The sequence below is a fragment of the Aulonocara sp. 'chitande type north' Nkhata Bay genome, linkage group LG19 (genome assembly GCF_057382095.1).
Source record: "Aulonocara sp. 'chitande type north' Nkhata Bay isolate Kocher_YH1m ecotype deep benthic linkage group LG19, A_spYH_male_GT1.1, whole genome shotgun sequence".
Lineage (NCBI taxonomy): Eukaryota > Metazoa > Chordata > Actinopteri > Cichliformes > Cichlidae > Aulonocara > Aulonocara sp. 'chitande type north' Nkhata Bay.
The window spans coordinates 25646017-25673332 of record NC_141362.1 but is presented as its reverse complement, the minus strand read 5'-3'; the positions used below and the strand labels follow the sequence as shown (position 1 = coordinate 25673332).

General features: G+C 44.1%; 1 protein-coding gene across 3 annotated transcripts; it reads left to right on the top strand.

Moving 5' to 3' along the window:
- The first annotated feature begins 891 nt into the window (after positions 1 to 891).
- dync1h1 (dynein, cytoplasmic 1, heavy chain 1) lies at positions 892 to 27242 on the top strand. Of its 3 annotated transcripts, none has more exons than XM_086275672.1 (78): positions 892 to 1272; positions 2358 to 2445; positions 2547 to 2720; positions 2845 to 3100; positions 3253 to 3439; positions 3541 to 3812; positions 3937 to 4164; positions 4271 to 4924; positions 5052 to 5474; positions 5583 to 5762; positions 5903 to 6052; positions 6185 to 6331; positions 6514 to 6654; positions 6824 to 7000; positions 7167 to 7277; positions 7376 to 7495; positions 7585 to 7824; positions 7997 to 8152; positions 8312 to 8425; positions 8531 to 8641; positions 8736 to 8945; positions 9050 to 9196; positions 9324 to 9490; positions 9684 to 9857; positions 10004 to 10358; positions 10460 to 10654; positions 10746 to 11028; positions 11118 to 11218; positions 11335 to 11494; positions 11727 to 11967; positions 12047 to 12230; positions 12375 to 12587; positions 12697 to 12935; positions 13040 to 13196; positions 13305 to 13529; positions 13618 to 13848; positions 13964 to 14104; positions 14199 to 14432; positions 14576 to 14782; positions 14887 to 15008; positions 15113 to 15278; positions 15379 to 15542; positions 15654 to 15783; positions 15971 to 16104; positions 16213 to 16327; positions 16407 to 16568; positions 16726 to 16940; positions 17036 to 17240; positions 17375 to 17548; positions 17658 to 17777; positions 17901 to 18021; positions 18618 to 18813; positions 19150 to 19267; positions 19355 to 19570; positions 19680 to 19892; positions 20051 to 20178; positions 20267 to 20420; positions 20614 to 20760; positions 20889 to 21039; positions 21150 to 21403; positions 21538 to 21672; positions 21762 to 21856; positions 21951 to 22125; positions 22211 to 22286; positions 22402 to 22562; positions 22645 to 22756; positions 22865 to 22925; positions 23010 to 23133; positions 23235 to 23348; positions 23439 to 23609; positions 23759 to 23976; positions 24060 to 24163; positions 25143 to 25351; positions 25616 to 25769; positions 25861 to 26003; positions 26130 to 26298; positions 26586 to 26710; positions 26829 to 27242. In XM_086275672.1, the coding sequence occupies exons 1-78, from the start codon at positions 1023 to 1025 to the stop codon at positions 26955 to 26957; spliced, it is 13923 nt and encodes a 4640-aa protein (XP_086131798.1). In that variant the 5' UTR covers positions 892 to 1022; the 3' UTR covers positions 26958 to 27242. The 3 variants fall into 3 exon arrangements, with proteins under 3 accessions (XP_086131798.1, XP_086131797.1, XP_086131799.1); XM_086275671.1 differs by lacking the exon at positions 18618 to 18813 and adding an exon at positions 18242 to 18437; XM_086275673.1 differs by lacking the exon at positions 18618 to 18813 and adding an exon at positions 18242 to 18437 and having other exon boundaries at positions 26586 to 26715; positions 26834 to 27242.
- Positions 27243 to 27316: the final 74 nt, after the last annotated feature.

Genomic DNA, 27316 nt, shown 5'->3' with positions numbered 1-27316 from the left:
CCAGCTGAGCCGCGCATGACCTGAGGACGCGGCCGGGAATCCCGTCCGGACCAGTAGCTTTGCGTGCGTACACCTTCCTGAAGCACTTCCGCACATCCTCCTCAGACACAGTGTGCGCACTGACGTCATCCGCGGTGCGCACACTGTCCGGTCTCATGGTGTTCGCTGTGTCGAATCTAGCGTAGAATACGTTTAGATCCTCACACAGAGAGGCCGTGGTCTGCGGTGTGCTGGTTTTCCCTCTAAAGTCTGTGATCGTGTTTAGTCCCTGCCACATACTCCGAGGGTTGTCAAACTGTTGTTCCACCCTGTCCCTGTACTCACGTTTGGCTGCTTTGATCGTCTTCCGGAGTTGGTAATGTGCGTGTTTGTAGTCCGATGTGTTCGCGGAGGCAAAGGCGGTGTTCCGTGCCGCCAGTGCCGCGCGAACATACCAACAACTAAATGAGTAAATAATGAATTAATGTCAATTAATTTCTTTAAAACATTCCATAAATTCATTTATTCATTTTTTTCAATTATAATTTATTAATGGTACATTTAATTCATTAATTATCTATTTATCAAATTTATTTTGGTACTCGTAGTCCCCAATAGAACATGGGCCTCAACATGCCTTTGATTTTTTAAAATTACATTATTATTGAATTAACAATAGCACAAATCAAAGTTTGTATTTTAAAAGCTATTTCAGCTGCATCATTCGAGACAACTCCCTTTCTCCCCCTATTTGTCGCACATGGTACTAACAAAAGGACAGAAAAAAAACTGATTAATTCAACTGCATTATGGGTATTGTAGTCTTTGACGACCACAGCTCGGTGAACTCCCCATTTAAGGAACGACAAATACCATAATCCTTTGCGCATATAAAACAGATTGCGTCGGTTGCGACGTTTTGACAGCGGCAGTCAGTCAACCTATGACCCGCTGGTAGAAGCTGCAGTCAGCTTGTTACCGTCATCCTTTTTTCTTTGTTCACTTTCACACAACACCTAGTCGTCGTTGACGCTCTTAGAAGGATGTCCGACGGCGGGGGGACGGAGGAAAACTCCGGCACTATGGAGGTGTCGGCCGTTCAGACGGTGGCTGATACCTCGGTGCTGCAGAAGCACATTCGGAAGCTGGTACCGCTGCTTTTGGAAGATGGCGGAGAGGCCCCGGCCTCGCTGGAAACCGCCCTAGAAGAGAAAAGCTCCGTGGAGCAGATGAGAAAATTCCTGGCCGATCCCCAGATTCACACCATCCTGGTCGAGAGAAGCGCTCTGAAAGGTACGTCAGAGAACTCGACTAGCTCACAAATATGATTTTAATAGCAACACTGTTTGTTCACCCAGTTACTTTAGAATAAAGTCGGCGTCTTTGCAAATTAGCTTTTCTTGTTAACCACCTGCCAAATAGTTTGGAAACTCATCGTTAACTGCTGCTTTTACAACGATATTAACAGATGTCGCTAAAGCTGTCCATCTACTTACTAAGATAACTGCGCCGCACTGGGTGGGGACGATAAAACAATCAATCACAACAATAAAAAAATGGAGCTGTATGTTGACGTAACTCCGTTATTTTTGTGTTCCTTCTGCATTTATATAAAGCTATTATATATGCATATCACGTTGAGGCCTGGTGCACAAATAACGAGACAGATACACAGTCATAATAAAAACATGAAGCATAATTATAGGAATTCAAAGAGAATGGCTCCTTTGTCATAGCTGTAAGTCATTTTATCATGTGAACCAGCTTGTGTCAATAAACACATTATCTTCAGTTTCCCCAGGCAAATTAATCCTCAGCTTCTGAGCTGCTTTCCTACTATATCTGTGCTGAATCTTGATCCTTTGATACCACACATGACCAGTCTTAGCCTGGAGGTTTTGGATTCCTAGCCCAAAGAGTCACTTCCCCAGCCTATTCGCGGTTTTGCATTAATAATACTGATACTGCAATGCAGCCCACTCATCACTTGTAAGGGAGGGTGTGGACATGAATAGCTGCACCATCATCTGCTGCAGCATTTCTCATTGTGCACATCTATCTAGAGTCCAAATAGTTTAATTCTTTTTTAGCTGCATTGCAACTTCACTGGCCTTAAGGAGTCAATCATGCATGTCTTTAAATAGTTTGAAATAATTTAAAAATAAAAGCAGTCACATGCCCTACCTTATTGTACATGAGGCAAATGGAAATGTAATAAAGCAAGACTATTTGCACTTTGGTGTCCTCATATTGACATAGACAAGGTATTAATGTGCTACTTTGACCTTGTTTTACACCTAGTATGAAGAACCTGATGCACACATTCAATGATGGGTCATCTGTTTAGTTAATTAATATATGTATTTGTTTCCTCACAGAGGAGGTCGGAGATGAAAGTGAGGAGGAGAAAGAGTGCATCACTTATAATGTTAACATTGACATCCACTATGGGATCAAGTCCAACAGGTAAATAATGCACTGGAAAAAGTAATACTGCATATGATCCTTCAGTTATTTAAATTCTGGCTATTCTGGATGAATACATTCACCTTTTCTTTACTCTGTAGCTTGGCTTTGATCAAGAGGACAGGCGTCATTGATGCAGACAAACCGATATCAACCCAGGTGCGAGTGCTGACTTTGAGCGAGGATTCTCCCTACGAGACGCTTCACTCTTTCATCAGCAATGCTGTCGCACCTTTCTTCAAGTCCTACATTCGTGAGTCTGGGAAAGCCGACAGGTAATGTTACTTGCAAAGCCTTCCTTAAATAAACTAAATCCTGAACTTGCATTGAATTGTAATGGATGGAAATGTAATGGAAGGAAAAAACATTGTAACATTGTTATCTGTTACAACTTTCTAGAGATGGGGATAAAATGGCCCCCTCTGTCGAGAAGAAGATTGCTGAGCTGGAGATGGGCCTTCTCCACCTGCAGCAAAATATTGAGATTCCTGAAATCAGCCTGCTCATCCACCCCATCATCACAAATATCGCCAAGCAGTGCTATGAGCGTGGGGAGAAGCCCAAAGTCACTGACTTTGGCGACAAGGTGGAAGATCCTACTTTCCTGAACCAGCTGCAATCTGGAGTTAACCGCTGGATCAGGGAGATCCAAAAGGTAAGAGGAATTTCTCTATATTTGTCCCAATTTAAAAGTCCATGATGGAAGTATATAACAAAGCAAAACCAGTCTTTGGAAAAAAAAAAAAACCTCTCTAATAAAAAACCCTTGATTTATGGTTGCTATCATCATTGCTCGCGCCCTTCTAGGTGACTAAGCTCGATCGTGACCCGGCCTCGGGCACAGCCTTGCAGGAAATTAGTTTCTGGCTGAATCTGGAGAGAGCCCTTAACAGGATCCAAGAGAAGAGAGAGAGCCCAGAGGTTCTTCTCACTCTGGACATCCTGAAACACGGGAAACGTTTCCATGCTACTGTCAGTTTTGATACAGACACTGGTAAGTTATAACTTTGCTGTTTTTACTTGGCTGGTTCAACACATGTTTGCATTTAGAAAAGCGCGAGTAAATGTTCACTTCTCCTCTACTTCTTCCTGCAGGTTTGAAACAGGCAGTGGAAACCGTCAATGACTACAATCCTCTGATGAAAGACTTCCCTCTTAATGACCTGCTTTCTGCCTCAGAGCTTGATAAGATCCGCCAGGCTCTAATGGCCATATTTACTCACCTGAAAAAGATCAGGAACACAAAGTATCCCATCCAGAGAGCACTACGCCTAGTAGAGGCCATCTCCAGGGACCTGAGCTCCCAGCTGCTCAAGGTGTTGGGTACCAGGAAGCTCATGCATGTAGCCTATGAGGAATTTGAAAAGGTTGGTGTGGTTTTTTTTTTGTCTCCAGCATAAAATAACACCCACAATTACACACAAACACACACACCTTGGCCACTCACAGTATTATACATTTTCCTGAATGCCCTTACGCTTCTCTGTGCAGGTGATGGTGGCTTGCTTCGAGGTGTTCCAGACTTGGGAGGATGAGTATGAGAAACTGCAGGTGCTTCTTAGGGACATCGTGAAGAGGAAGAGAGAGGAGAACCTGAAGATGGTGTGGCGTTTGAGCCCTGCTCATAGGAAACTTCAGTCCCGACTGGACCACATGAGGCGTTTCAGAAGGCAGCATGAGCAGCTGAGGGCTGTCATCGTCCGTGTGCTGAGGCCTCAGGTAAACCTTTAAATAGTGTTGGTTTTTTTTTTTTTTTTAAATCACATCTTGACTAAGAGATTTAATGTTATTCTTCTGTTGTTGTTGTTTTTTTGTTTTTTTTAAGGTATCTGCAGTGCCTCAGCATGCCCCTGGAGAGACAGTTGAACCTCAAGATATGAAGGTGGCTGGAGTTCTCTTTGATGCTGCTGATGCCAATGCTATTGAGGAGGTCAACCTGGCATATGAGAATGTGAAAGAGGTTGATGGCCTGGATGTGTCCAAGGAGGGCACGGAGGCCTGGGAAGCCGCCATGAAACGTTATGATGAGCGCATTGACCGCGTGGAGACCCGTATCACGGCCCGCCTGCGTGATCAGCTGGGTACTGCCAAGAATGCCAATGAGATGTTCCGCATCTTCTCCCGCTTCAATGCTCTCTTCGTGCGCCCCCACATCCGTGGTGCCATCCGGGAGTATCAGACACAGCTCATCCAGCGTGTGAAAGATGACATCGAATCGCTGCACGACAAGTTCAAAGTGCAGTATCCTCAGAGCCAGGCCTGTAAGATGAGTCATGTCCGGGACCTGCCTCCGGTGTCTGGCTCCATCATCTGGGCCAAGCAGATAGACCGTCAGCTGACTGCGTACATGAAGAGGGTTGAAGATGTTCTGGGAAAAGGCTGGGAGAACCATGTGGAAGGGCTGAAGCTGAAGCAGGATGGAGATAGTTTCCGGGCTAAACTCAACACTCAAGAGATATTTGATGACTGGGCCCGGAAGGTATTTTATTCAACACCGATTCAGACATTTGGAAGAATATTAGATTGTAATTCTTACATATTGCTTCCTTTGTTTTGGGCTAATTGCAAATTCAAAATATTTGTTATCCCTTTCTTTTCTAAATCAGGTTCAGCAGCGTAACCTTGGTGTGTCTGGTCGGATCTTCACCATTGAAAGTACCCGGGCCCGTGGAAGGGGAGGAAACATGCTTAAGCTTAAAGTCAACTTTCTTCCTGAGATCATCACCCTCTCCAAAGAGGTCCGCAACCTCAAGTGGCTGAGTTTCCGTGTTCCTTTGGCCATTGTCAACAAGGCCCACCAAGCTAATCAGCTGTACCCATTTGCCATCTCATTGATCGAGAGCGTTCGCACCTACGAGCGTACTTGTGAGAAAGTAGAGGAGCGGTCCTCCATCTCCCTGCTGGTTGCTGGACTTAAGAAAGAGGTTCAGGTTCTCATAACTGAGGGCATTACTCTCGTCTGGGAGTCTTACAAGCTGGATCCCTATGTTCAGAGACTAGCTGAGACGGTCTTCAACTTCCAGGAGAAGGTCTGTGTGAAATAGATGTTACAGATATGCACGAACACAGACTCCAAACTGTCATTTAACTTTTAAATGACAAGTTGTATCAAACAATTTTGTCTTATTGTTTTTCAGGTGGACGACCTCTTACTGATTGAAGAGAAGATTGACTTGGAGGTTCGTTCTCTGGAGACCTGCATGTTTGACCACAAGACCTTCTCCGACATCCTGAACCGTGTGCAGAAAGCTGTGGATGACCTTAACCTCCATTCTTATTCCAATTTGCCCATCTGGGTCAACAAGCTTGACATTGAGGTCTGTACTGAAAGTTACATATTGTTCTGTAACGAATATAAAGTAATAGAAATACTTGGAATGTTTTGGTGTATAGTTGAACCTTTGTTTTGTTTTATAGGGTGCTTGTTGCTATGTTATTAAAATGGATGTTCTTTTAGATTGAGCGTATCCTGGGAGTGCGTCTTCAGGCTGGTCTTAAGGCTTGGACTCAGGTCCTCCGTGGCCAGGTAGAAGACAAAGCTGATGTGGACATGGACACAGAGGCTCCACAAGTCAGCCACAAACCAGGAGGGGAGCCCAAAATCAAGGTGAGAGTTGTGAAGTGGTACTGTGTTGCTTTGTCACGCTTTTCAAATGTTGATACACTTCTTTTAACATCTTGGAAAACCATGAACATCTAAGCACAGCTTGCTGTTTTATTATTATTTCTTTATTCTTAGAATGTGGTCCATGAGCTGAGGATCACTAACCAGGTGATCTACTTGAACCCACCAATTGAAGACTGTCGCTACAAGCTCTACCAGGAGATGTTTGCTTGGAAGATGGTTATACTTTCTCTGCCCAGGATCCAGAGTCAGAGATACCAGGTAGCCATCTTAAAACAGTTGTTGTTTGCACTGGTGAATATCTGGTGTAGGTAATCATGTAGTGTAAAACCACTTTTTAGACAAAATGTCTTTATTTTACTCAGGCAGGAATGATATTTGATGGTTTGGCCTATTGTACTTTGTACTGTTTTTATTTAAGCCACTCTGTCCCTCCTTGTTAGGTGGGTGTTCACTACGAGCTTTCAGAGGAGGAAAAGTTCTACCGTAATGCCCTCACAAGGATGCCTGATGGACCTGCGGCCTTAGAGGAGGCCTACAATGCTGTGGAAGACATCGTCAATGAGGTGGAGCAGTATGTTAAGGTAAGGGGCACCTATTTTAAAATAAAACATTACCTTACAAATTGATAGCTATTGATTATTTATTTTTTTTATTGTTTGTCTTTAGCTTTTATGACTCTTCGGACATACAGGATATACATTTGTGGTTATTTCACTGTTTATATGCTTTATTTTTGTTACTGCTGTTCAGGTTTGGCTGCAGTACCAGTGCTTGTGGGACATGCAAGCTGAAAACATTTACAACCGTCTTGGTGAAGACCTCACAAAGTGGCAAGCCCTGCTGGTCCAGATCCGCAAAGCTAGGGGAACCTTTGACAATGCTGAGACTCGAAAAGAGTTTGGACCAGTGGTCATCGACTATGGCAAGGTAGTAATGACTGATGGTTCGCAGTGTTGTGTTTAAGTAGGAGGAGGAGAAATACATTTCCACATTAAAATTTCCCTTATTTGTTTCGTGCAGTTGTATTTTTGACAATCCAGAACCCCCATGTGTTGGCTATACATTAAATTTTCATATTTCTATCTGATAACAGGTCCAGTCTAAGGTGAACTTGAAGTATGACTCCTGGCACAAGGAGGTTCTCAGCAAGTTTGGTCAGATGCTGGGACAGAACATGCAGGACTTCCACGCTCAGATCTCCAAGGTAACGTATGGTTTTACCAACATAGTTGGATGGATCACTTTCACACAGGGTAATAGTTATTCAGGACAGATGACTCATGCTTTGCTGTTCCTCATCAGTCCCGTCAAGATCTCGAACAACATTCTGTGGACACGGCTAGTACTTCAGATGCTGTCAACTTCATAACATATGTCCAGACTCTGAAGCGAAAGATCAAACAGTTTGAGAAAAATGTGGATGTAAGTACTCCAAACTATGTTTTTTGTTTTTAAAATCGGTTAAATTAAAATCATTTTCTAATCACAATCTCCCTCCTTTTTACCCGTAGTTATTCCGTAACGGACAGCGTTTGCTGGAGAAGCAGAGATTTCAGTTCCCTCCTTCTTGGCTCTACATTGACAACATTGAAGGCGAATGGGGTGCGTTCAGTGACATAATGAAGCGCAAGGACACCGCTATCCAGCAGCAGGTGGCCAACCTGCAGATGAAGATTGTCCAAGAGGACAAAGCTGTGGAAAACCGCACCACTGACTTGCTTAATGACTGGGAGAAGACCAAACCAGTTGCTGTAAGAAATATTTATCTTAATAAATTTAGTTTTCTATTTATAGCACATTTAATGCTAGATGTAGTTAATATTTTTAGATGCATAACTTCATGATGCCTTAGTTATAAAGAAATGGCAGATAAATTTGACTTACATTTTTTTTTTTTTTTAAATGTCTGATCTGTTCCCTTAGGGTAACCTGCGTCCTGAAGAGGCCCTTCAGTCTCTGACCATCTATGAAGGCAACTTTGGTCGTCTGAAGGTTGAAAGGGAGAAGTGTGCCCGTGCCAAAGAGGCCCTGGAGCTTACTGATACTGGTCTGCTCAGTGGCAGTGAGGAGAGAGTGCAGGTAATGCCAGCGCACATTTACATAAATGGTTAAATTACAAAATGATAAATGTAAAATTCATTCATTATGTTTTCTGGCTGCATTTCATTATCCATAAACTAAAAATTAAACCATTAACTGAACATTTTGAACCATTTCTGTCTTTGTGGTGACCTGTAGGTGGCGCTGGAGGAGCTGCATGACCTGAAAGAGGTGTGGTCTGAACTGTCGAAGATCTGGGAGCAGATTGACCAAATGAAAGAGCAGCCATGGGTTTCTGTACAACCACGCAAGGTACCAAAAGCAGAGCAAACATTTAGATTAAATCCCTGTGCCGTTCTGTATGATCCTTAAATTCTTCACAGAATATAACATTAGTTGATTTATTTGTACATGTAGCTCCGTCAGAGTCTTGATGCACTTCTGAACCAGCTGAAGAACTTCCAAGCAAGGCTGAGGCAGTATGCTTCATACGAGTACGTACAGAGGATGCTTAAAGGTTACTTGAAGGTCAGTAAACTAGTTTCACTCAAACTAATCAAAAGTTCTAACTTACACGACAAATTTACATTTTACATTTCCTGTGGTTTCCTTTTCACTCCAGGTCAACATGTTGGTGATTGAGCTTAAATCAGAGGCTCTGAAGGACCGCCACTGGAAGCAGCTGATGAAGCGCTTGCATGTGAACTGGGTCCCGTCAGAGCTGACTCTTGGACAGATTTGGGATGTGGATTTGCAGAAGAATGAGATGGTGGTGAAGGATGTTCTTCTGGTAGCCCAGGGAGAAATGGCTTTGGAGGAGTTCCTGAAACAGGTAAAGAAGATTTGCAAGAGATGGGCAGTTATAGCCTACATCATTAGAAATAGCTCTGTGGTTTGTTATGCTATAATTGTACTTATGCTTCTTTTGGTTTTCAGATCCGTGAAGTGTGGAACTCCTACGAGCTCGACCTGGTGAACTACCAGAACAAGTGCCGTCTGATTAGAGGTTGGGATGACCTCTTCAACAAGGTCAAAGAACATATCAACAGTGTGTCCGCCATGAAGTTGTCTCCTTACTACAAGGTAAACAGAACTATACGTTTAGTTTATTAAGGTGGCAGTTGAGCTTTTTTTTTTTTTTTTCCTTTATATTTCAGCCAGTCAGGATGGCATACATCAGTACAGTGTTTTTCTTTCCGTTTTCTCCCAGGTGTTTGAAGAAGATGCCCTGAGCTGGGAAGACAAGCTGAATCGAATCATGGCTCTGTTTGATGTCTGGATTGATGTGCAGCGTCGCTGGGTCTATCTGGAAGGTATCTTTACAGGCAGTGCTGACATCAAACATCTTCTGCCTGTAGAAACTCAGAGATTCCAGAGGTAAGTCTTTCTAAATGCTGCCAAATCGTGTCAGCATTTTAAAAATATTAAAAAAATATAAGTAAAAAAAATATAAGTAAACTTTAAGAATCATAACCTGATTTATTTGGCGCACTCATGTTTAGTCCCCATTTCCTTCCATAAAAATATTTTCTACTAACTTCTTGTGTAATCTGTCTCTGTCTTTTTCCAGTATCAGCACTGAGTTCTTGGCACTGATGAAGAAGGTGACAAAGTCTCCTCTGGTGATGGATGTCCTGAACATACAGGGAGTGCAGAGGTCCCTGGAGCGACTGGCTGATCTTCTTGGAAAAATCCAGAAAGCCCTTGGCGAATACCTGGAGAGAGAAAGATCCTCATTCCCCAGGTATGAAGGGCATACTAAAGCTGAGCAAACAGAAGGAGGAATGTGTAACATGTCTTCAAATGTATTTTAAAAGTGAAAGAGTGTATCGGATATTTTGAATGCATTTATTAATACAATGATTTGATCAATTACTTTCTTGTTGGCAGGTTCTACTTTGTGGGAGACGAGGACCTGCTTGAGATAATTGGCAACAGCAAGAACGTGGCCAAACTCCAGAAGCACTTCAAAAAGATGTTTGCTGGTGTCTCCAGCATCCTCCTCAATGAGGACAACACTGAGGTGCTGGGAATCTCATCACGTGAGGGTGAAGAGATTATCTACAAGACACCAGTCTCCATCACAGAGCACCCGAAGATAAATGAGTGGCTGACACTGGTGGAGAAGGAGATGAGGGTGACCTTGGCCAAACTGCTGGCAGAGTCTGTCACAGAGGTCACTACTTTTAACAAGGGCACAGCCATTGACCTGAGCCAATACATCAACTGGATTGATCGCTACCAGGTTGGGATTTAAATAATTAATTCCATACTGTTTTAATTTCGATACACTCTTGAAATCTGGAACTGTGTTAATGTCGCCTTATCTTTATTCTCGTTTCACAGGCCCAGCTGGTGGTCCTGTCCGCCCAGATTGCCTGGTCTGAGAACATCGAGTCTGCCTTGACCACCATCTCTGGTGGTGGGGACATGACGCCACTGCAGGGAGTTCTGTCGAATGTGGAAGCCACACTCAACGTGTTGGCTGACACTGTGCTGATGGAGCAGCCTCCAATCCGCAGGAGGAAACTGGAGCACCTGGTGAGTTTGGACTTTTTTTTTTTTTTGATATTTGTGAAAAATTGTTGTTGGATAAAAATTGTCTAAAATCCATTTCGCTCTCCATTCTTAGATCACAGAGCTGGTGCACCAGCGTGATGTAACCAGGACTCTGATCAAGAACAAGATCGACAACCCCAAGTCCTTTGAGTGGCTCAGCCAGATGCGCTTCTACTTTGATCCCAAGCAGACAGATGTCCTGCAGCAGCTGTCCATTCAGATGGCTAATGCCAAGTTCAACTATGGCTTTGAGTACCTGGGTGTCCAGGACAAGCTTGTTCAGACCCCACTGACTGACCGTTGCTATCTCACCATGACCCAGGCCCTGGAGGCTCGCCTTGGTGGATCTCCATTTGGTATGGAACTACTATTTAACTTTTTGTTTTACAACATGGCAAAGAGGGAAACAACCCCCCAACCTTGACTGAATTTGTCCTTTATCTAGGTCCTGCTGGCACTGGGAAGACTGAATCAGTGAAAGCCCTCGGTCACCAGCTTGGACGCTTTGTCCTGGTCTTCAACTGTGATGAGACTTTTGACTTCCAGGTAAATTTATCATTTTAGCAATTTTATAACAGGACACCAGCATACCATCAGAGATTAAACACTGTGCTCTGTTATTGCTTATTAATTCAGTGACCATTTTTCGTTTTCTCCTTCAGGCAATGGGCCGTATCTTCGTGGGTCTGTGCCAGGTAGGAGCCTGGGGCTGCTTCGATGAGTTCAACCGTCTGGAAGAGAGAATGCTGTCGGCCGTCTCCCAGCAGGTCCAGTACATCCAGGTCGCCTTGAGGGAGCACAGCAACCCCAACAGAGACAGAAGTATGCATAGTATTTGTGAAAGATGGCTGTCCTTTTAATGAGAAATATCCAGACTTAGACATTTGTGAGAATAAAACGCAGCAAAGCAAATATTCTTCAACACTTCATGCTGCTGAGGAAAAATATCACCAGAATATGCCACTATATTCATCACCAGTGATTAGGTTTTTCCAGGGGAGTGTATTATAAGTAAGTCTTTTTTCCTTCTTTTTCCTTTTGGTCACTTTCCTAGGCGTACCTGTCACTACAGAGCTCCTGAACAAGCAGGTCAAGGTGAGCCCAGACATGGCCATCTTCATCACCATGAACCCTGGCTATGCTGGCCGTTCCAACCTGCCTGACAATCTGAAGAAGCTCTTCCGTAGCTTGGCCATGACCAAGCCTGACCGCCAGCTCATTGCACAGGTCATGCTCTACTCTCAAGGTTTCCGAACAGCTGAGACCCTTGCCAAAAAGATTGTGCCCTTCTTCAAGTATGTATTGTTTTAGTTAGTAACTTTGACAGGACTTTAAGTCAGAGGTATGACAACTTAATCTTTTGCTTCTTTAAAGACTGTGCGACGAGCAGCTCTCCTCCCAGAGCCATTACGACTTCGGTCTCCGAGCACTCAAGAGCGTGCTGATCAGTGCTGGCAATGTCAAGCGTGAGCGAATCCAGAAAATCAAGAGAGAGAAGCTTGAGCGTGGAGAGGATGTTGATGAGAATGAGATTGCAGAGAACCTTCCAGAACAGGAGGTATGTAAAGTAGACTCTTGGACATGGAGGTCATGTTTATTCAGGGCAGAGTTTTTGCAAGTATAACAAACTTATTTTAGAAAATGAGTTGTTTTATTCAGTCTGTCTGTCATTTTTTTTTTTTTTTTTTTGTTTTTGTTTTAGATCCTGATCCAGAGTGTGTGTGAGACCATGGTTCCCAAGCTGGTGGCAGAAGACATCCCTCTGCTGTTCAGCCTGCTGTCGGACGTCTTCCCTGGAGTTCAGTACCATAGGGGAGAGATGACTGCTCTGAGGGAGGAGCTGAAGAAGGTCTGCGGAGAGATGTACCTCACTTATGGAGATGGGGACGATGTAGGCAGCATGTGGGTAGAGAAGGTATGAAGCTGAGTGGAACTGATATACTTTAGTTCAATGGGCTTTAAACATTTTCCTGTTATAAGATTCATATATACTGACATTTAACTTGTCGTTCAACCTTTTCCAGGTGCTCCAGCTGTACCAGATCACACAGATCAACCACGGTTTGATGATGGTGGGACCTTCAGGAAGTGGGAAGACCATGGCATGGAGGGTGCTGCTCAAGGCCCTGGAAAGGTTGGAGGGTGTGGAGGGCGTGGCCCACATTATCGATCCCAAGGCCATCAGCAAAGACCACCTGTACGGAACCCTGGACCCCAACACTCGTGAATGGACTGATGGCTTGTTCACACACATCCTCAGGAAGTGAGTTCTGTAATAATTGAGTAATTACACATCTTCCAAGCTAGTCTAATTGTTGTAATTAATTTCTTTTTAATCTTTAAATGAACGATTTCTTTCAATTTCAGGATCATTGACAATGTCCGAGGTGAACTACAGAAGCGTCAGTGGATCATCTTTGATGGCGACGTTGACCCAGAGTGGGTTGAAAATCTGAACTCTGTTCTGGATGACAACAAGCTGCTCACCCTGCCCAATGGAGAACGTCTCAGCTTGCCACCAAATGTAAGAGCATGGCAGTTTATACACAAATTTATTTTTCTCTTTTCTTAATGAAGTCTGTCCTGGAGACTTCATTAAGTATTCAACCCAAATTATTCTTTTTCTGTCCAGGTGCGTGTGATGTTTGAAGTGCAGGATCTGAAGTATGCCACCCTAGCCACTGTGTCCCGGTGTGGTATGGTCTGGTTCAGTGAGGATGTTCTCAGCACTGACATGATCTTCAACAACTTCCTGGCTCGCATTCGCAGCATCCCATTGGACGAGGGAGAGGATGAAGCTCAGCGGAAGAGGAAAGGCACAGAGGATGAGGACGAGGCTGCGTCACCAATGCTGCAGGTAAATCTAGAGAAGAACACATGCTGTATTTAAAAACAAACAAATAAAAAACACACTAATGCTGTCCCCACTTTCTGCTTTAAACTAGATCCAGCGAGATGCTGCATCGGTCCTTCAGCCGTACTTTACCTCCACCGGCCTCGTGATCAAGGCCTTGGAGCATGCCTCGAAGATGGAACACATCATGGATTTCACCCGCATGCGATGTTTGGGCTCATTGTTCTCAATGTTGCACCAGGCCTGCCGTAATGTGGCTCTGTACAACAACAACCACCCCGACTTCCCCATGCCCATTGATCAGCTGGAGAAGTACATGCAGGTAATGTTCTCCTTTTCTTGCTCTGTAATGAAAGAAGTATAAATGCTGAGGTGTTGCATCAACATGATTACTGTGCTTTCCTAAAACTAATTGTTTTCATGGAATTTCTTTGCAGAGGTATTTGATCTACGCTGTGCTCTGGTCCTTCTCTGGTGATGGAAGGTTGAAGATGAGGGCAGAGCTTGGGGAGTATATCCGTCGCATCACCACTGTGCCACTTCCCACTGCACCCAATGTTCCCATCATTGATTATGAGGTACATCCTTTCTTTGTCAAAGAGTTGCTGCTGCTATTAATTCCCTATATCCACTTTTTTAGAGATTAATTATTATGTTTTTATTTGTGTTTAGGTGTGCATCTCAGGGGAGTGGCAATCCTGGCAGGGCAAAGTGCCCCAGATTGAAGTGGAAACCCACAAGGTGGCATCCCCAGATGTTGTTGTTCCTACCCTGGACACTGTTCGCCATGAAGCTTTGCTTTACACATGGCTGGCCGAGCACAAACCACTGGTGCTGTGTGGACCACCTGGCTCTGGAAAGACCATGACCCTGTTCAGTGCCCTCAGGGCTTTGCCTGATATGGAGGTACTGGGCTATGAAATCATTTTCACGTTAATTGCCTGATCTTTGAAATATTCACAATCAGTTCTAATCAGATATTGGCATTATTGTTGTAACTAAGCTGTTCCCATCTAATAGCTAAAATGTCTACTGCTGCTTTCTACCAGGTTGTTGGTTTGAACTTCTCCAGTGCCACCACACCAGAACTGCTGCTGAAGACGTTTGACCACTACTGCGAGTACCGGCGGACTCCAAATGGTGTGGTCCTCGCCCCTGTCCAGCTGGGGAAGTGGCTGGTGTTGTTCTGCGACGAGATCAATCTGCCAGACATGGACAAGTACGGCACACAGAGAGTTATCTCTTTCATCAGACAGGTATGACAAAATGATTCTGTGTTAAGCCCTTTGTACTTTTAAGTATGTCTAAGCACTTCATTTAAGTCATTGCTGCATCAAATTGGGATCCTATGTCTGTGCAGATGGTGGAACACGGAGGCTTCTACCGCACCTCAGACCAGACTTGGGTCAAACTGGAGAGGATTCAATTTGTTGGAGCCTGTAATCCTCCCACTGACCCTGGCAGAAAGCCTCTCACACACAGGTACAGCTCTCAGACTGAACATCTGATTAGAACTGTAGTATAATTAATGTTTAATGCAAAAGGCAGGCTCTAACAGTGGTCATATTACCACATAATCTTTCTAGGTTCCTGCGTCACGTCCCTGTGGTGTATGTGGACTATCCAGGCCCAGCCTCCCTTACCCAGATTTATGGAACCTTTAACCGTGCCATGCTGCGCCTTATCCCCTCTCTGCGAACCTACGCTGAACCTCTTACAGCCGCTATGGTTGAGTTCTACACCATGTCTCAGGTAAAGATGATTACATTTCTCTTAATATGCATGTTTTATTGGAGACTTTTTTTTTCCATATAAATAAAAATATTGAATATTATTCTTTTTTCCACTTCAGGAGCGCTTCACCCAGGACACACAACCCCACTACATCTACTCTCCCAGAGAGATGACCCGCTGGGTGAGGGGTATCTTCGAGGCCCTGCGGCCACTTGAGACTCTTCCTGTAGAAGGGCTCATCCGCATCTGGGCCCACGAAGCCCTTCGTCTCTTCCAGGATAGGTGGGTGCTCACTGATGTGAGGCTAGTTGTGCTTGCTCTGCATCAGCTATAAAGTGTAACATTTTTGATAGTAACGTTTAAAATGTGATCATATCTGATTGTGTCATTCAGGCTTGTAGGTGATGAAGAGAGAAGGTGGACAGATGAAAACATTGACACGGTCGCTCTCAAACACTTCCCCAACATTGATAAGGAGAAGGCTCTCAACAGGCCTATCCTCTACAGTAACTGGCTCTCCAAGGTACATATGTGGCCATATGTACTCAAATATGATGGCCAAACTCTGATCCTGCTGCTGTTAATTTATGACAATAAATAAATAAATACTAAATACTAAAATACTAAGTTACTAAAGAGTTGTAAGAATTGACTTCATCATTAATGGCTCTAGTAAGAATTTTACTGAGTTTGTGTTTTTGTGTATGTAGGATTACATCCCAGTGGAACAGGAGGAACTGAGAGACTACGTGAAGGCCCGTCTGAAGGTCTTCTATGAGGAGGAGCTGGATGTTCCTCTGGTGCTCTTTAATGAGGTTCTGGACCACGTCCTCAGAATTGACCGGTGAGTAAAGGCTTCTGAGCGTTGTCATCTCAGTGTTACTTTAATTATAAATGACAAAAATAAATATTAATTTTGGATTACATTTTTAAAATCTTTATCCTTTGTTAGAATCTTCCGTCAGCCTCAGGGACATCTACTGTTAATTGGTGTGAGTGGAGCAGGAAAGACCACGCTGTCCCGCTTTGTAGCCTGGATGAACGGATTGAGCGTCTACCAGATTAAGGTAGATACAAGTGATTTGTAGTCATAGAACATTTCCCTGCCTTTTGCATGGATTGTTGAGCGTGTTTTTGTGTTTTCAGGTACACAGGAAATACACTGGGGAGGACTTTGATGAAGACCTGCGTACTGTGCTGCGTCGCTCAGGTTGTAAGAATGAGAAGATCGCCTTCATCATGGATGAGTCCAATGTGCTGGATTCTGGTTTCCTTGAGAGAATGAACACACTTCTGGCCAATGGAGAGGTAACTTACAGCTAGTTTCTTATTTGTGGTGCTTTATTCATTTGAGTGTAAAGACAACACCGCCCCTAGTTTTCTGAGGTTAATGTATGTCCATTGTTTTCTGGCTTTTATTGTGTTAATGTTACCCTTCTTTTTTTTCTTCTTTTTTTTTTAATAGGTTCCTGGGCTGTTTGAGGGAGATGAGTATGCCACCTTGATGACTCAGTGTAAGGAAGGAGCCCAGAAAGAGGGTCTGATGCTTGACACACATGAGGAGCTGTACAAGTGGTTCACCAGCCAGGTTATCAGAAACCTTCACGTGGTTTTCACCATGAACCCCTCATCAGAGGGCCTGAAGGACAGAGCTGCCACATCTCCTGCCCTGTTCAACAGGTACAGACACTTAGAGTGGATGATTGTAATAAATGTGAGGAAAAAGAAAACTGCACTGAGTTTCCGTGTTTACTGAAAACATTCCTCTGCGTCAGGTGTGTGTTGAACTGGTTTGGAGACTGGTCCACAGAGGCCCTATATCAGGTGGGTAAGGAGTTCACCAGCAAGATGGATCTGGAGAAGCCCAACTACAAAGTGCCAGACTACATGCCCATCGTCTACGACAAACTGCCCCAGCCACCATCTCACCGAGAAGCTATCGTCAATGGCTGTGTGTTTGTACATCAGACACTTCATCAGGTAGAGCTGTTTCCAGCAAATGAGCTACTTTATTGTTATTTCAACAGCAGTTGCAAATTTGCAAACGTTCTTGGATACAAATGATTGTAAAATTTACTGAGACGTACATAAATAATACTTTTAACTTCTTTCAGGCAAACAACCGTCTGGCCAAGCGTGGCGGTCACACAATGGCCATTACTCCTCGTCACTACCTTGACTTCATCAATCAGTATGCCAACCTGTTCAATGAGAAACGCAGCGAGTTGGAGGAGCAGCAGATGCACCTCAACGTTGGTCTCCGCAAGATCAAGGAGACTGTGGATCAGGTGAAGTAGCCTTTTCGTTTCATGAAATCTTAAAAAGCCATCAGATTAGTTTCTCTAATGAAAATTTTGTCAGCTTGTTAGAAGTGCTTGTGTTTGTCTCCTTTCACAGGTGGAGGAACTTCGTCGTGACCTGAGAATTAAGAGCCAGGAGTTGGAGGCAAAGAATGCTGCTGCCAATGACAAGCTGAAGAAGATGGTGAAAGACCAGCAGGAGGCCGAGAAGAAAAAGGTAGGAAGGCTGAACTTTGAAATGACTAGTTTTTAAAGACTTTAGACATTGTTGCTTAGGCCTGCAATTACGTGTTTAAGTGTTTAAGATTTTAATTTATTTACTCTGTCATTGTGATTCAAGGTGATGAGCCAGGAGATTCAGGAAGCTGTGTACAAGCAGCAGGAGGTGATTAAGGACAAACAGCTGAGCGTCAAACAGGATTTGGACCAAGTGGAGCCAGCTGTTATTGAGGCTCAGAATGGTACAGTGATTCTTGTTCATTTATTCATCAGTGTCTTTAAAAAAAAAATTAATTTAAGATTATTCTTTCAGTCATTTGATGTCATAAAACCAGCAAAACCAGTACAACAGCACTTGAATTGTTATGTAGACTTTGTTAACATCTTCTGCTTACATCCTCCCATCATCATGCCCCCTTCCCTCATCATAAAACCTCATCCTTGCTCACCTGATGTTGATAGCTGTTAAGTCCATTAAGAAGCAGCACCTGGTGGAGGTGCGTTCCATGGCCAATCCACCCGCAGCGGTGAAGCTTGCTCTGGAGTCTATTTGTTTGCTCCTGGGAGAGAGCACAACGGACTGGAAGCAGATCCGTTCCATCATCATGAGGGAGAACTTCATCCCCACCATTGTTAACTTCTCTGCTGAAGAGATCAGGTGACATGAGAGAATCTTTGTTTATAATTGTTTACTAAAAATTTCCCCTTCTGTCTCCCTCTCTCCCCCTCCTTCATGTTTTTCTGTCTTTGCCCCCCTGAACCTCTTTCCAAATTCTTCCCCCCCCCCAAACACTACTATTTGTATCTTGCAAACACATTCCTCCTTTCACTTAACTAGCCGTGAGTTCTATTAAGCGGCAGCACCTAGTAGAAGTACGGGCTATGACCAACCCCCCAGCTGCAGTCAAACTGGCCCTGGAGTCTATCTGCCTTATGCTGGGCGAGGAGACAAATGACTGGAAAAAAATCAGACAAGTTATTATCAGGGATAATTTCATCAGCAGCATAGTCAACTTTTCCTCTGAGGAAATGAGGTATATGTGTCAGTGTGTTTTGTTTTTGTTTTCTAATGGAAGCACAAATGCCATTTAATCAGTACAAGTGGCACCTGTGATTAGCAATCAGTGTTAATCTACTGGAACAAAGTGTAATCGGCTGGTTTTAAATCTAAGAATAAGCTGATGGTAAAAACTACTGTGCTTGTGATTTCTTTCAGCCAGAAATTGGTAGAAATTGTTCCCATCCCCACCTCCAAACCCAATTCAAAATAATCCTCCACACTGTTCCACAAGTTTGATTTTCTCAATGATTATTGACTGCACAGAGTGCTGCTGTATTGTAACTCCTTGGACTATTTCAACTATTTCCAGCGACTCCATCCGTGAGAAGATGAAGAAGAACTATCTCTCCAACCCAAGCTACAACTATGACCAAGTGAATAGGGCATCATTGGCCTGTGGACCCATGGTGAAATGGGCGATTGCTCAGGTAGAGAAGCCTGAACAATATGAAAATAAGGACTATAACTGGGTAATGAGGGTTTTCGTCTAATGTACACTTCTACCACTCCTCTAGCTTAATTATGCTGACATGCTGAAGCGAGTGGAGCCTCTGCGTAATGAGCTGCAGAAGCTTGAGGATGATGCCACGGACAATAAGACGAAGGCAGAAGAGGTGGAGCAGATGATCAGAGACTTGGAGGCCAGCATTGCTCGGTACAAGGAGGAATACGCTGTCCTTATCTCTGAGGCCCAGGCCATCAAGGCTGATCTGGCAGCAGTCGAGGCAAAGGTAATTGTCCATAAAACATGCCTGGTTCTGTTCAGATCATCTGTTCAGGACTAAACAGAAGTTTCTTGGAGGAAAAAAAAATCTCATTTCTTATGTTCTTTACTCCCAGGTGAACCGCAGCACAGCCCTGCTGAAGAGTCTGTCAGCAGAGAGAGACCGCTGGGAGAAGACCAGTGAGACGTTCAAGAACCAGATGTCCACCATCGCAGGAGACTGTCTGCTTTCTGCAGCATTCATCTCGTATGCCGGCTACTTTGAACAACAGATGAGGCAGAACCTGTTCACTACATGGTCTCATCACCTGCAGCAGGCCAACATTCAGGTATTTCCTACTCCAGTCCACATGTCCAGTCATTTTTGATCAACACGTCTCCAAATGTCAGCCTCATTGTGATTACTAATATAAACCATAGTCACCAGCAAGAGTGCTGTCAATAGATCAAATTTCAAGGTGCTCACTGACTTGATTTTCTCCTGCAGTTCCGCACAGATATTGCTAGAACTGAGTACCTGTCCAATGCAGATGAGAGGCTCCGCTGGCAAGCAAACTCTCTCCCAGCTGATGACCTCTGTACTGAAAATGCCATCATGCTCAAACGGTTCAACAGGTCCGCAAACCTCACCTATCTCCTTTAGGCTGTGTGTTCAGTTGAACTTACTTCTAAACATCTTTGATCTTTCTTTATCTCTTATTAGGTACCCACTAATAATCGATCCATCAGGCCAAGCCACAGAGTTCATCATGAATGAGTACAAAGACCGCAAGATCACAAGAACCAGCTTCCTGGATGATGCCTTTAGGAAGAACTTGGAGAGTGCTCTGCGTTTTGGAAACCCACTGCTGGTTCAGGTAAGAGCTACCTTCTCCAACTGCCAGTGTTTTCCTTGTGTGCTTGCTGCTTGATAATTTTCTTAAAGCTGCCATAATCAAAGGACTAGTTTGTTTAGAGTTTTTTTGGGGGGGGGGGGGGGTAATAAAAAACAACTTGGAAAATAGATTTTAATCTCAAGGGAGATTAAATTTGAAATATTTATTTCCAAAGGACGTAGAAAGCTACGACCCCATCCTAAACCCAGTGCTGAACAGAGAGGTCCGCAGGACTGGAGGGCGTGTTCTCATCACCCTTGGAGACCAGGACATTGATCTGTCACCTTCGTTTGTCATCTTCCTCTCTACCCGAGACCCAACGGTAAGGGCACTGTTTATTGTATCAGTATTGATCAACTAACATTGTTATTTGCTTTGTTTAAAAAGTACAAAACAAAACAGTTATACAAAAGTGTTTATCTGCATTGTTATGGTCTCTTGTGTCTGCAGGTTGAGTTCCCACCAGACTTGTGCTCTCGTGTTACCTTTGTCAACTTCACTGTGACACGCAGCAGCCTTCAGAGCCAGTGTCTCAACGAGGTCCTAAAGGCTGAGAGACCTGACGTGGATGAGAAACGCTCAGACCTCCTTAAACTGCAGGGTGAGACAGAAACATTGAGATTCTGTGATAAAATGATAAGACACAGGTGGTGGGAAAAGAGATTGGTGAAATTTTAATGATTCAACTCTTATATTATGACTGTCTTTCAGGCGAGTTCCAGCTGCGTCTTCGTCAGCTGGAGAAATCTCTGCTGCAGGCCCTCAATGAGGTTAAGGGTCGCATCCTTGATGATGACACCATCATCACCACACTGGAGAATCTGAAGAAGGAGGCAGCTGAGGTGACTAGGAAGGTGGAGGAGACTGATATCATCATGGCTGAGGTGGAGGCCGTGTCACAGCAGTACCTGTCTCTGTCCTCTGCCTGCAGCAGCATCTACTTTACTATGGAGGCTCTGAACCAGGTCTGGGCACATCTCATTTGCTCTTTAAACTAGTACTGTTGGTAGTATTGTCTTCTTTTCTCAAAATTGCTGTAACATCAATGCACACAGAGATAGGAACTCAGAAATAAACTGAGCAAATGTTCTCCCTTCAGATGCACTTCCTCTACCAGTACTCTCTTCACTTCTTCTTGGACACGTATCACACAGTGCTGTATGAGAACGCCAACCTCAAGAACATTAGTGATCATTCACAGAGGCTTGCTGTCATCACCAAGGATCTTTTCCAGGTTTATAACATAACTCCTATGAATAAGGGTTGTTTTGGGGGGGTGAATGTAACAGTCATGAGCTTTATATGTGATTTGTGTGGCATTAGGTGGCGTTCAACAGGGTTGCCAGAGGTATGCTGCACCAGGACCACATTACATTTGCCATGCTGCTGGCTAAGATCAGCATAAAGGGCATGACCAGGTAAGAGAACACCTGAGTTACACTAATGGAGCACAAGCAGTCATGGCATACTGCATGAAGCACCGTTACTTATTTATTTTCTCCTTTTTTCCAGTGAGCTGCCATATGATCCAGAGTTCCAGCACTTCTTACGTGGTAAGGAGATCGTACTGACAGGCACACCACTTCCCAAGGTGAAAGGTCTGACCGCTGAGCAGAGTGAGGCCATGGTTCGACTCAGCCGCCTGCCAGCTTTCAAAGACTTGGTTGAAAAAGTCGAGGCTGACGAGGTGAGTAATGGTAGGCCGATGGGTAGTTTGTAGTTTGACTCTTAGAAACTCTATTAGTAATCATTTGTTTTGCTTGTTACTTCAGCAATTCTTCATGTGGATTGAGAGCAACACTCCAGAGCTGGCTGTTCCATACCTGTGGTCAGAGGAGAAGCAGTCCAGTGAGTATATACATTGTGTACAAACATTAAGGCCAAGCAAAAAACAAAACAAACACACTACAGTGTATATATTTGTATAAATTATATCTGCCTGAACTGTCCATTATATGTTCAGCTACCATTGGCCAAGCTCTGCACCAGCTCCTGCTGATTCAGGCCTTCCGTCCCGACCGTCTCCTGGCCATGTCACACATTTTTGTATCAAAGGTGCTGGGAGACACATTCATGAGCATCATTGAGCAGCCTCTTGATCTAGCTAATATCATCGACAGTGAGGTAATGATCACTTATTTATTTCAGATCAATGACCTTCCCATTGTCACTCTTGCTGATAATTCTTATTTTTTTGTGTCTGTAGGTGAAGCCCAGCACTCCAGTGCTGATGTGTTCTGTGCCAGGTTATGATGCCAGTGGGCTTGTCAGAGATCTGGCTGCTGAGCAGAACAAACAAATCACCTCAATTTCTATCGGTAAGAAGGAAATAAACGTAACTTTTGGTTTACCAGTAATGTAGATCAAGTGCTTAATGAGAAATTTTGAGGATATTGTAAATAACTGCTTACTGATGTTTTCCACAGGTTCTGCTGAAGGTTTCAATAAGGCTGACAGAGACATCAATACTGCTGTCAAGTCTGGCAGGTGACTAATGTGGTTTCTTTGTGTTTGTGAGACTGTACAGTTTGTGTTCTTGTACTGATATCCTGACTGTTCCTTGTCCTGCAGGTGGGTGATGCTGGAGAACGTCCATCTGGCCCCTGGGTGGCTGATGCAGCTGGAGAAAAAACTTCACTCTATGCAGCCTCATGCCAGCTTCAGGCTGTTCCTCACAATGGAGATCAACCCCAAGGTATATCACATCATTCATTAGATTTGTCATTTAGACTTGGATTAATTCATTGTCAGTTTTCACTACTTCCTGTTTTTCATGCCGCTGTGTTTTACCACCAGGTGCCAGTGAATCTGCTTCGTGCTGGCCGTATCTTTGTGTTTGAGCCTCCTCCCGGCGTCAAGGCTAACATGCTGAGAACTTTCAGCAGCATCCCAGTGGCTCGCATGTGCAAGGTAACATAATGGACACACACAAATGTGAAGAATAAACGATCAGTGCTGTCCAAACATTCTCCATGTAAATCATGTCCCATATCCACGCAGGCCCCCAACGAACGTGCGCGTCTCTACTTCCTGCTTGCTTGGTTCCATGCGGTCATCCAGGAGCGCCTGCGTTACGCACCACTGGGCTGGTCCAAGAAATACGAGTTTGGAGAGTCTGACCTCCGTTCTGCTTGTGACACGGTTGACACCTGGCTGGATGACACTGCTAAGGTTGGAGAATTAACACTTTAAATGTTTTCTAGTTTTTGTATGACTAATCCTTTCCTCCTTGTAGCTGTTGCCTAAATCTATTAGATAATGGTCAGTTTTAAATAATATGACCTTGCTCCACTCCAATCGTTACACTCATGCACACACAGGGTCGTCAGAACATCGCTCCAGACAAGATCCCCTGGGCAGCTCTGAAAACCTTGATGGCCCAGTCAATCTATGGAGGTCGGATCGACAACGAGTTTGACCAGCGGCTGCTCAACACCTTCCTGGACCGCATCTTCACCAAGGGAAGCTTTGACAGCGAGTTCAAACTGGCTCTCAAAGTTGACGGACACAAGGACATCAAGATGCCTGATGGCATTCGGTCAGTATCTGATAAGTTTTAGCTTTTGTTGTTCTCTGATAAACATTCTCTGTTAAGCGTCTGATCATTTTGATTTGTTACAGACGTGAGGAGTTCATGCACTGGGTGGAGATGCTTCCTGACACTCAGACGCCATCTTGGCTCGGATTACCGAGCAATGCAGAGAAGGTCCTGCTTACCACTCAGGGTATGCTGCTGTTGCTGTTACTGAACGACAGCTTGTTTTTCATCTGTGTTCCATTTATACTTAACAAGTTGAGATTGAATATTCTCACTGGGTAGCTCATTAACCAACTCTCTCTCTATTCTAGTGTCATAACTCGTACTTTGGCAGGCTGTCGCCGTGCAGTGAGAGGTCGAAATCTTAGATTTAGTTGTTTTTTGCGTCTACTTTGGACAGAACACTGTGCCGGGTGTCAAAAAACATGTTAAGAACATTCCTTTTCCTCATCTCTCATCCTTCCATCAGTTCTCTTCCCTCTTTACCAGTTAGTTTTCAGAAGCAACCTTCTGTAGCATAGCTATAATGTGCAGCGTAGCTGTAGTCATAGCCATTTTACTTTAAAGGTTTTCTTCCCAAAGGATGGGTGTGGGTCTCCTCACCCTTCAGCAGCTGTATTTCACAGCCATCATGTTGCTTTGCTTAGATGTTATCTTGTCCCACCTGCAGATTAGGACTTCAAACATCCTACCATGCCTGCTTCCCATCCTTTCACTCCCCCTCTCTGACCTCCACAGTCATGGCTGCCAAAGCATCCATCCCTTGAGCACATGGTCCAGTCTCCCCTTCCTTCATCCCCACTCCACCACAAACTTTCTCCCTTAAAACCCGCCCCTTTTATTATTTATTTATTTTTTTGGGGTTGTGCTGATTTCTTTTACAGATCCAGTCATTCAGAAATGTGGATCGTTATCCACTTGGCAATTTCGTTTAAGGTTACATGTGTTGGAATTATTGCCTGAAGCCTTGTGTATTTTGTCTGACCCAGTGTAGTCCTATTTTTATTTTTTTTTATTTTTGATAAAACAAACCCTTTAACCCATCCTTGAGGTAAGGTGTTTGTTTCTTTTCTGTGATTAATTTCTTCTTCCCTTCCTACATCCCACCATGGCCTTGTCTTCCACCTCCCTCCTTGCCCAATCACTCCCTCTGCCGGGCTGCGCAGGCACTGACATGATGGGTAAGATGCTGAAAATGCAGATGTTGGAGGATGAGGATGACCTTGCCTACGAGACTGAGAAGAAGGAGCGCACTTCATCCACATCTGACACCCAGCCAGCCTGGATGAGGACCCTCCACACCACCGCCTGCAACTGGCTGCAGCTCATGCCGCAAACGGTTAATCCTCTCAAACGCACAGTGGAGAACATCAAGGTAATGACAGAGAATAGAGGACTGGCAAGCAGGCTTGTGCTGACAATATCCTTCTTTCATTTATAACCAAGGAATTGTTTCACCGTCGGGTGATTTTCAATCTTTGTGCCTGAAATGTGAGGTAATCGGGTATAACGGACTTTAAAAAGTTTGATTTTCAGTAAATGAACAATTTTTCTTTTTCAGTTTCACCAAAGCACATCTGTCTGGCTTCTAATTTATGGTTTTGTTTTGGCATTAATATTATCTTTGTCCAAATACCAGGACCCCCTGTTCAGGTTCTTTGAGCGTGAAGTGAAAATGGGAGGTAAGATGCTTCAGGAGGTCCGTCAGGATCTGTCCGACGTGGTACAAGTGTGCGAGGGCAAGAAGAAGCAGACCAACTACCTGCGAACACTCATCAGTGACCTTGTCAAAGGTTCTTCACTCAGACTATTTGATGTACTTTAATGAATTTGTTTATTTGTTTGAATACTTTATATACCTGTGGTATACACCTGTCTGTTCAGGAATCCTCCCTCGCAGCTGGTGTCGGTACACAGTCCCCGTCTCCATGACTGTAATCCAGTGGGTGTCAGACTTCAGTGAACGTATCAAACAGCTGCAGCAGATCTCCCAGGCAGCTGCCAGCGGGGGTGCAAAGGAACTGAAGGTACTGTTTGTGCACACATTCAAACAAGCTTTGGTTCTTAAATAGTTTGGTTAAAAATGAAAACAAAATGTGTTTTCATTTTCTTTTTATTTCTACTCCCTTGTCTCTTCCTCTCATCATTTCCAGAACATCCATGTGTGCTTGGGCAGCCTGTTTGTGCCAGAGGCTTACATTACCGCCACCCGCCAGTATGTGGCACAGGCAAACAGCTGGTCCCTGGAAGAGCTGTGTCTCGAGGTTAACGTCACCACTGCTCAGGGCGCCTCACTGGATGCCTGCAGCTTCGGCATCAAAGGTTAGACTTAACACATATCATCTGATCTAGTTGGCGGCAAAAGCACTGCACAAATCAGATAACAATGCGGCCTTTAGACTGAACAGACAGCGTTGTAATTAAATCATATCCATATGAATTTAACATGTTTTTTTTGTTTGTTTGTTTAATCTGGACTGAAATCTAACCTAAAAAGGTGTTCGCAGGACTCTAAAACATGCTACTAACTGTATTTGTGGTCTAATGTAGTGAGTTGTTAAGACATGAATTTCTTTTTCTCATTCCAATCTTGCTTGCTGCACCCTCAGGTCTGAAGCTTCAGGGAGCTACTTGTGCCAACAACAAGCTGTCTCTGTCCACCTCCATCTCCACTGAGCTGCCTCTCACTCAGCTCCGCTGGATCAAGCAGAGTAATGCTGAGAAGAGACACATGGTAACCTCCCCCCCCCCCCAAAAAAAAACCCCAGCCCCATTGGGATCTAAAAAGCTAGATTTTGAAATATAGCTATGGAGTTGTCCTTCTCACCTTTTGTGTTTTCCTTTCGCTGCAGGTCACTCTACCCGTGTACCTGAACTTCACCCGGTCTGACCTAATCTTCACCGTCGACTTCGACATCGCCACCAAGGAAGATCCTCACAGCTTCTACGAGCGTGGAGTTGCCATCCTGTGCACAGAGTAATTGAAACGAGACGTTTCCTCACTTTAAGTCTTGATTATAATCAAACCACATTTAATCACTTACATTCATTACCCCATAATAGTAGTTGTAGTAGAGATGTTTGTGGAACTGCAGTGAACATGTAACAGTTCTTAGTGTTTAGAAAGTGTTTTGGAAGGTTGAGACGTTGTCTGATGGTTAATGAAAAGAAAATGAAATTTGGAAAGGAAAGTTGGAAAAAAGATGTTTTAATGGAAGAACCAGCACGTTGTTGTATTTAGATGGAATAAAGCTCATTGGAATGAACTGCTTGGTCTTTGTGTTTTAATTAATGTCGTGCATGGTTGTTGCTATGGAGCTCTTTTCTTCTTAGGAGCCTG

Bases quoted from the DNA above. Each gene is read 5' to 3' on its own strand.
- dync1h1 (XM_086275672.1), top strand. From the start codon at position 1,023: ATGTCCGACGGCGGGGGGACGGAGGAAAACTCCGGCACTATGGAGGTG. The intron at 4,165-4,270 runs GTAAACCTTTAA...GTTTTTTTTAAG, and splicing joins TCCGTGTGCTGAGGCCTCAG to GTATCTGCAGTGCCTCAGCA. The intron at 25,352-25,615 runs GTAATGACAGAG...TCCAAATACCAG, and splicing joins GCACAGTGGAGAACATCAAG to GACCCCCTGTTCAGGTTCTT.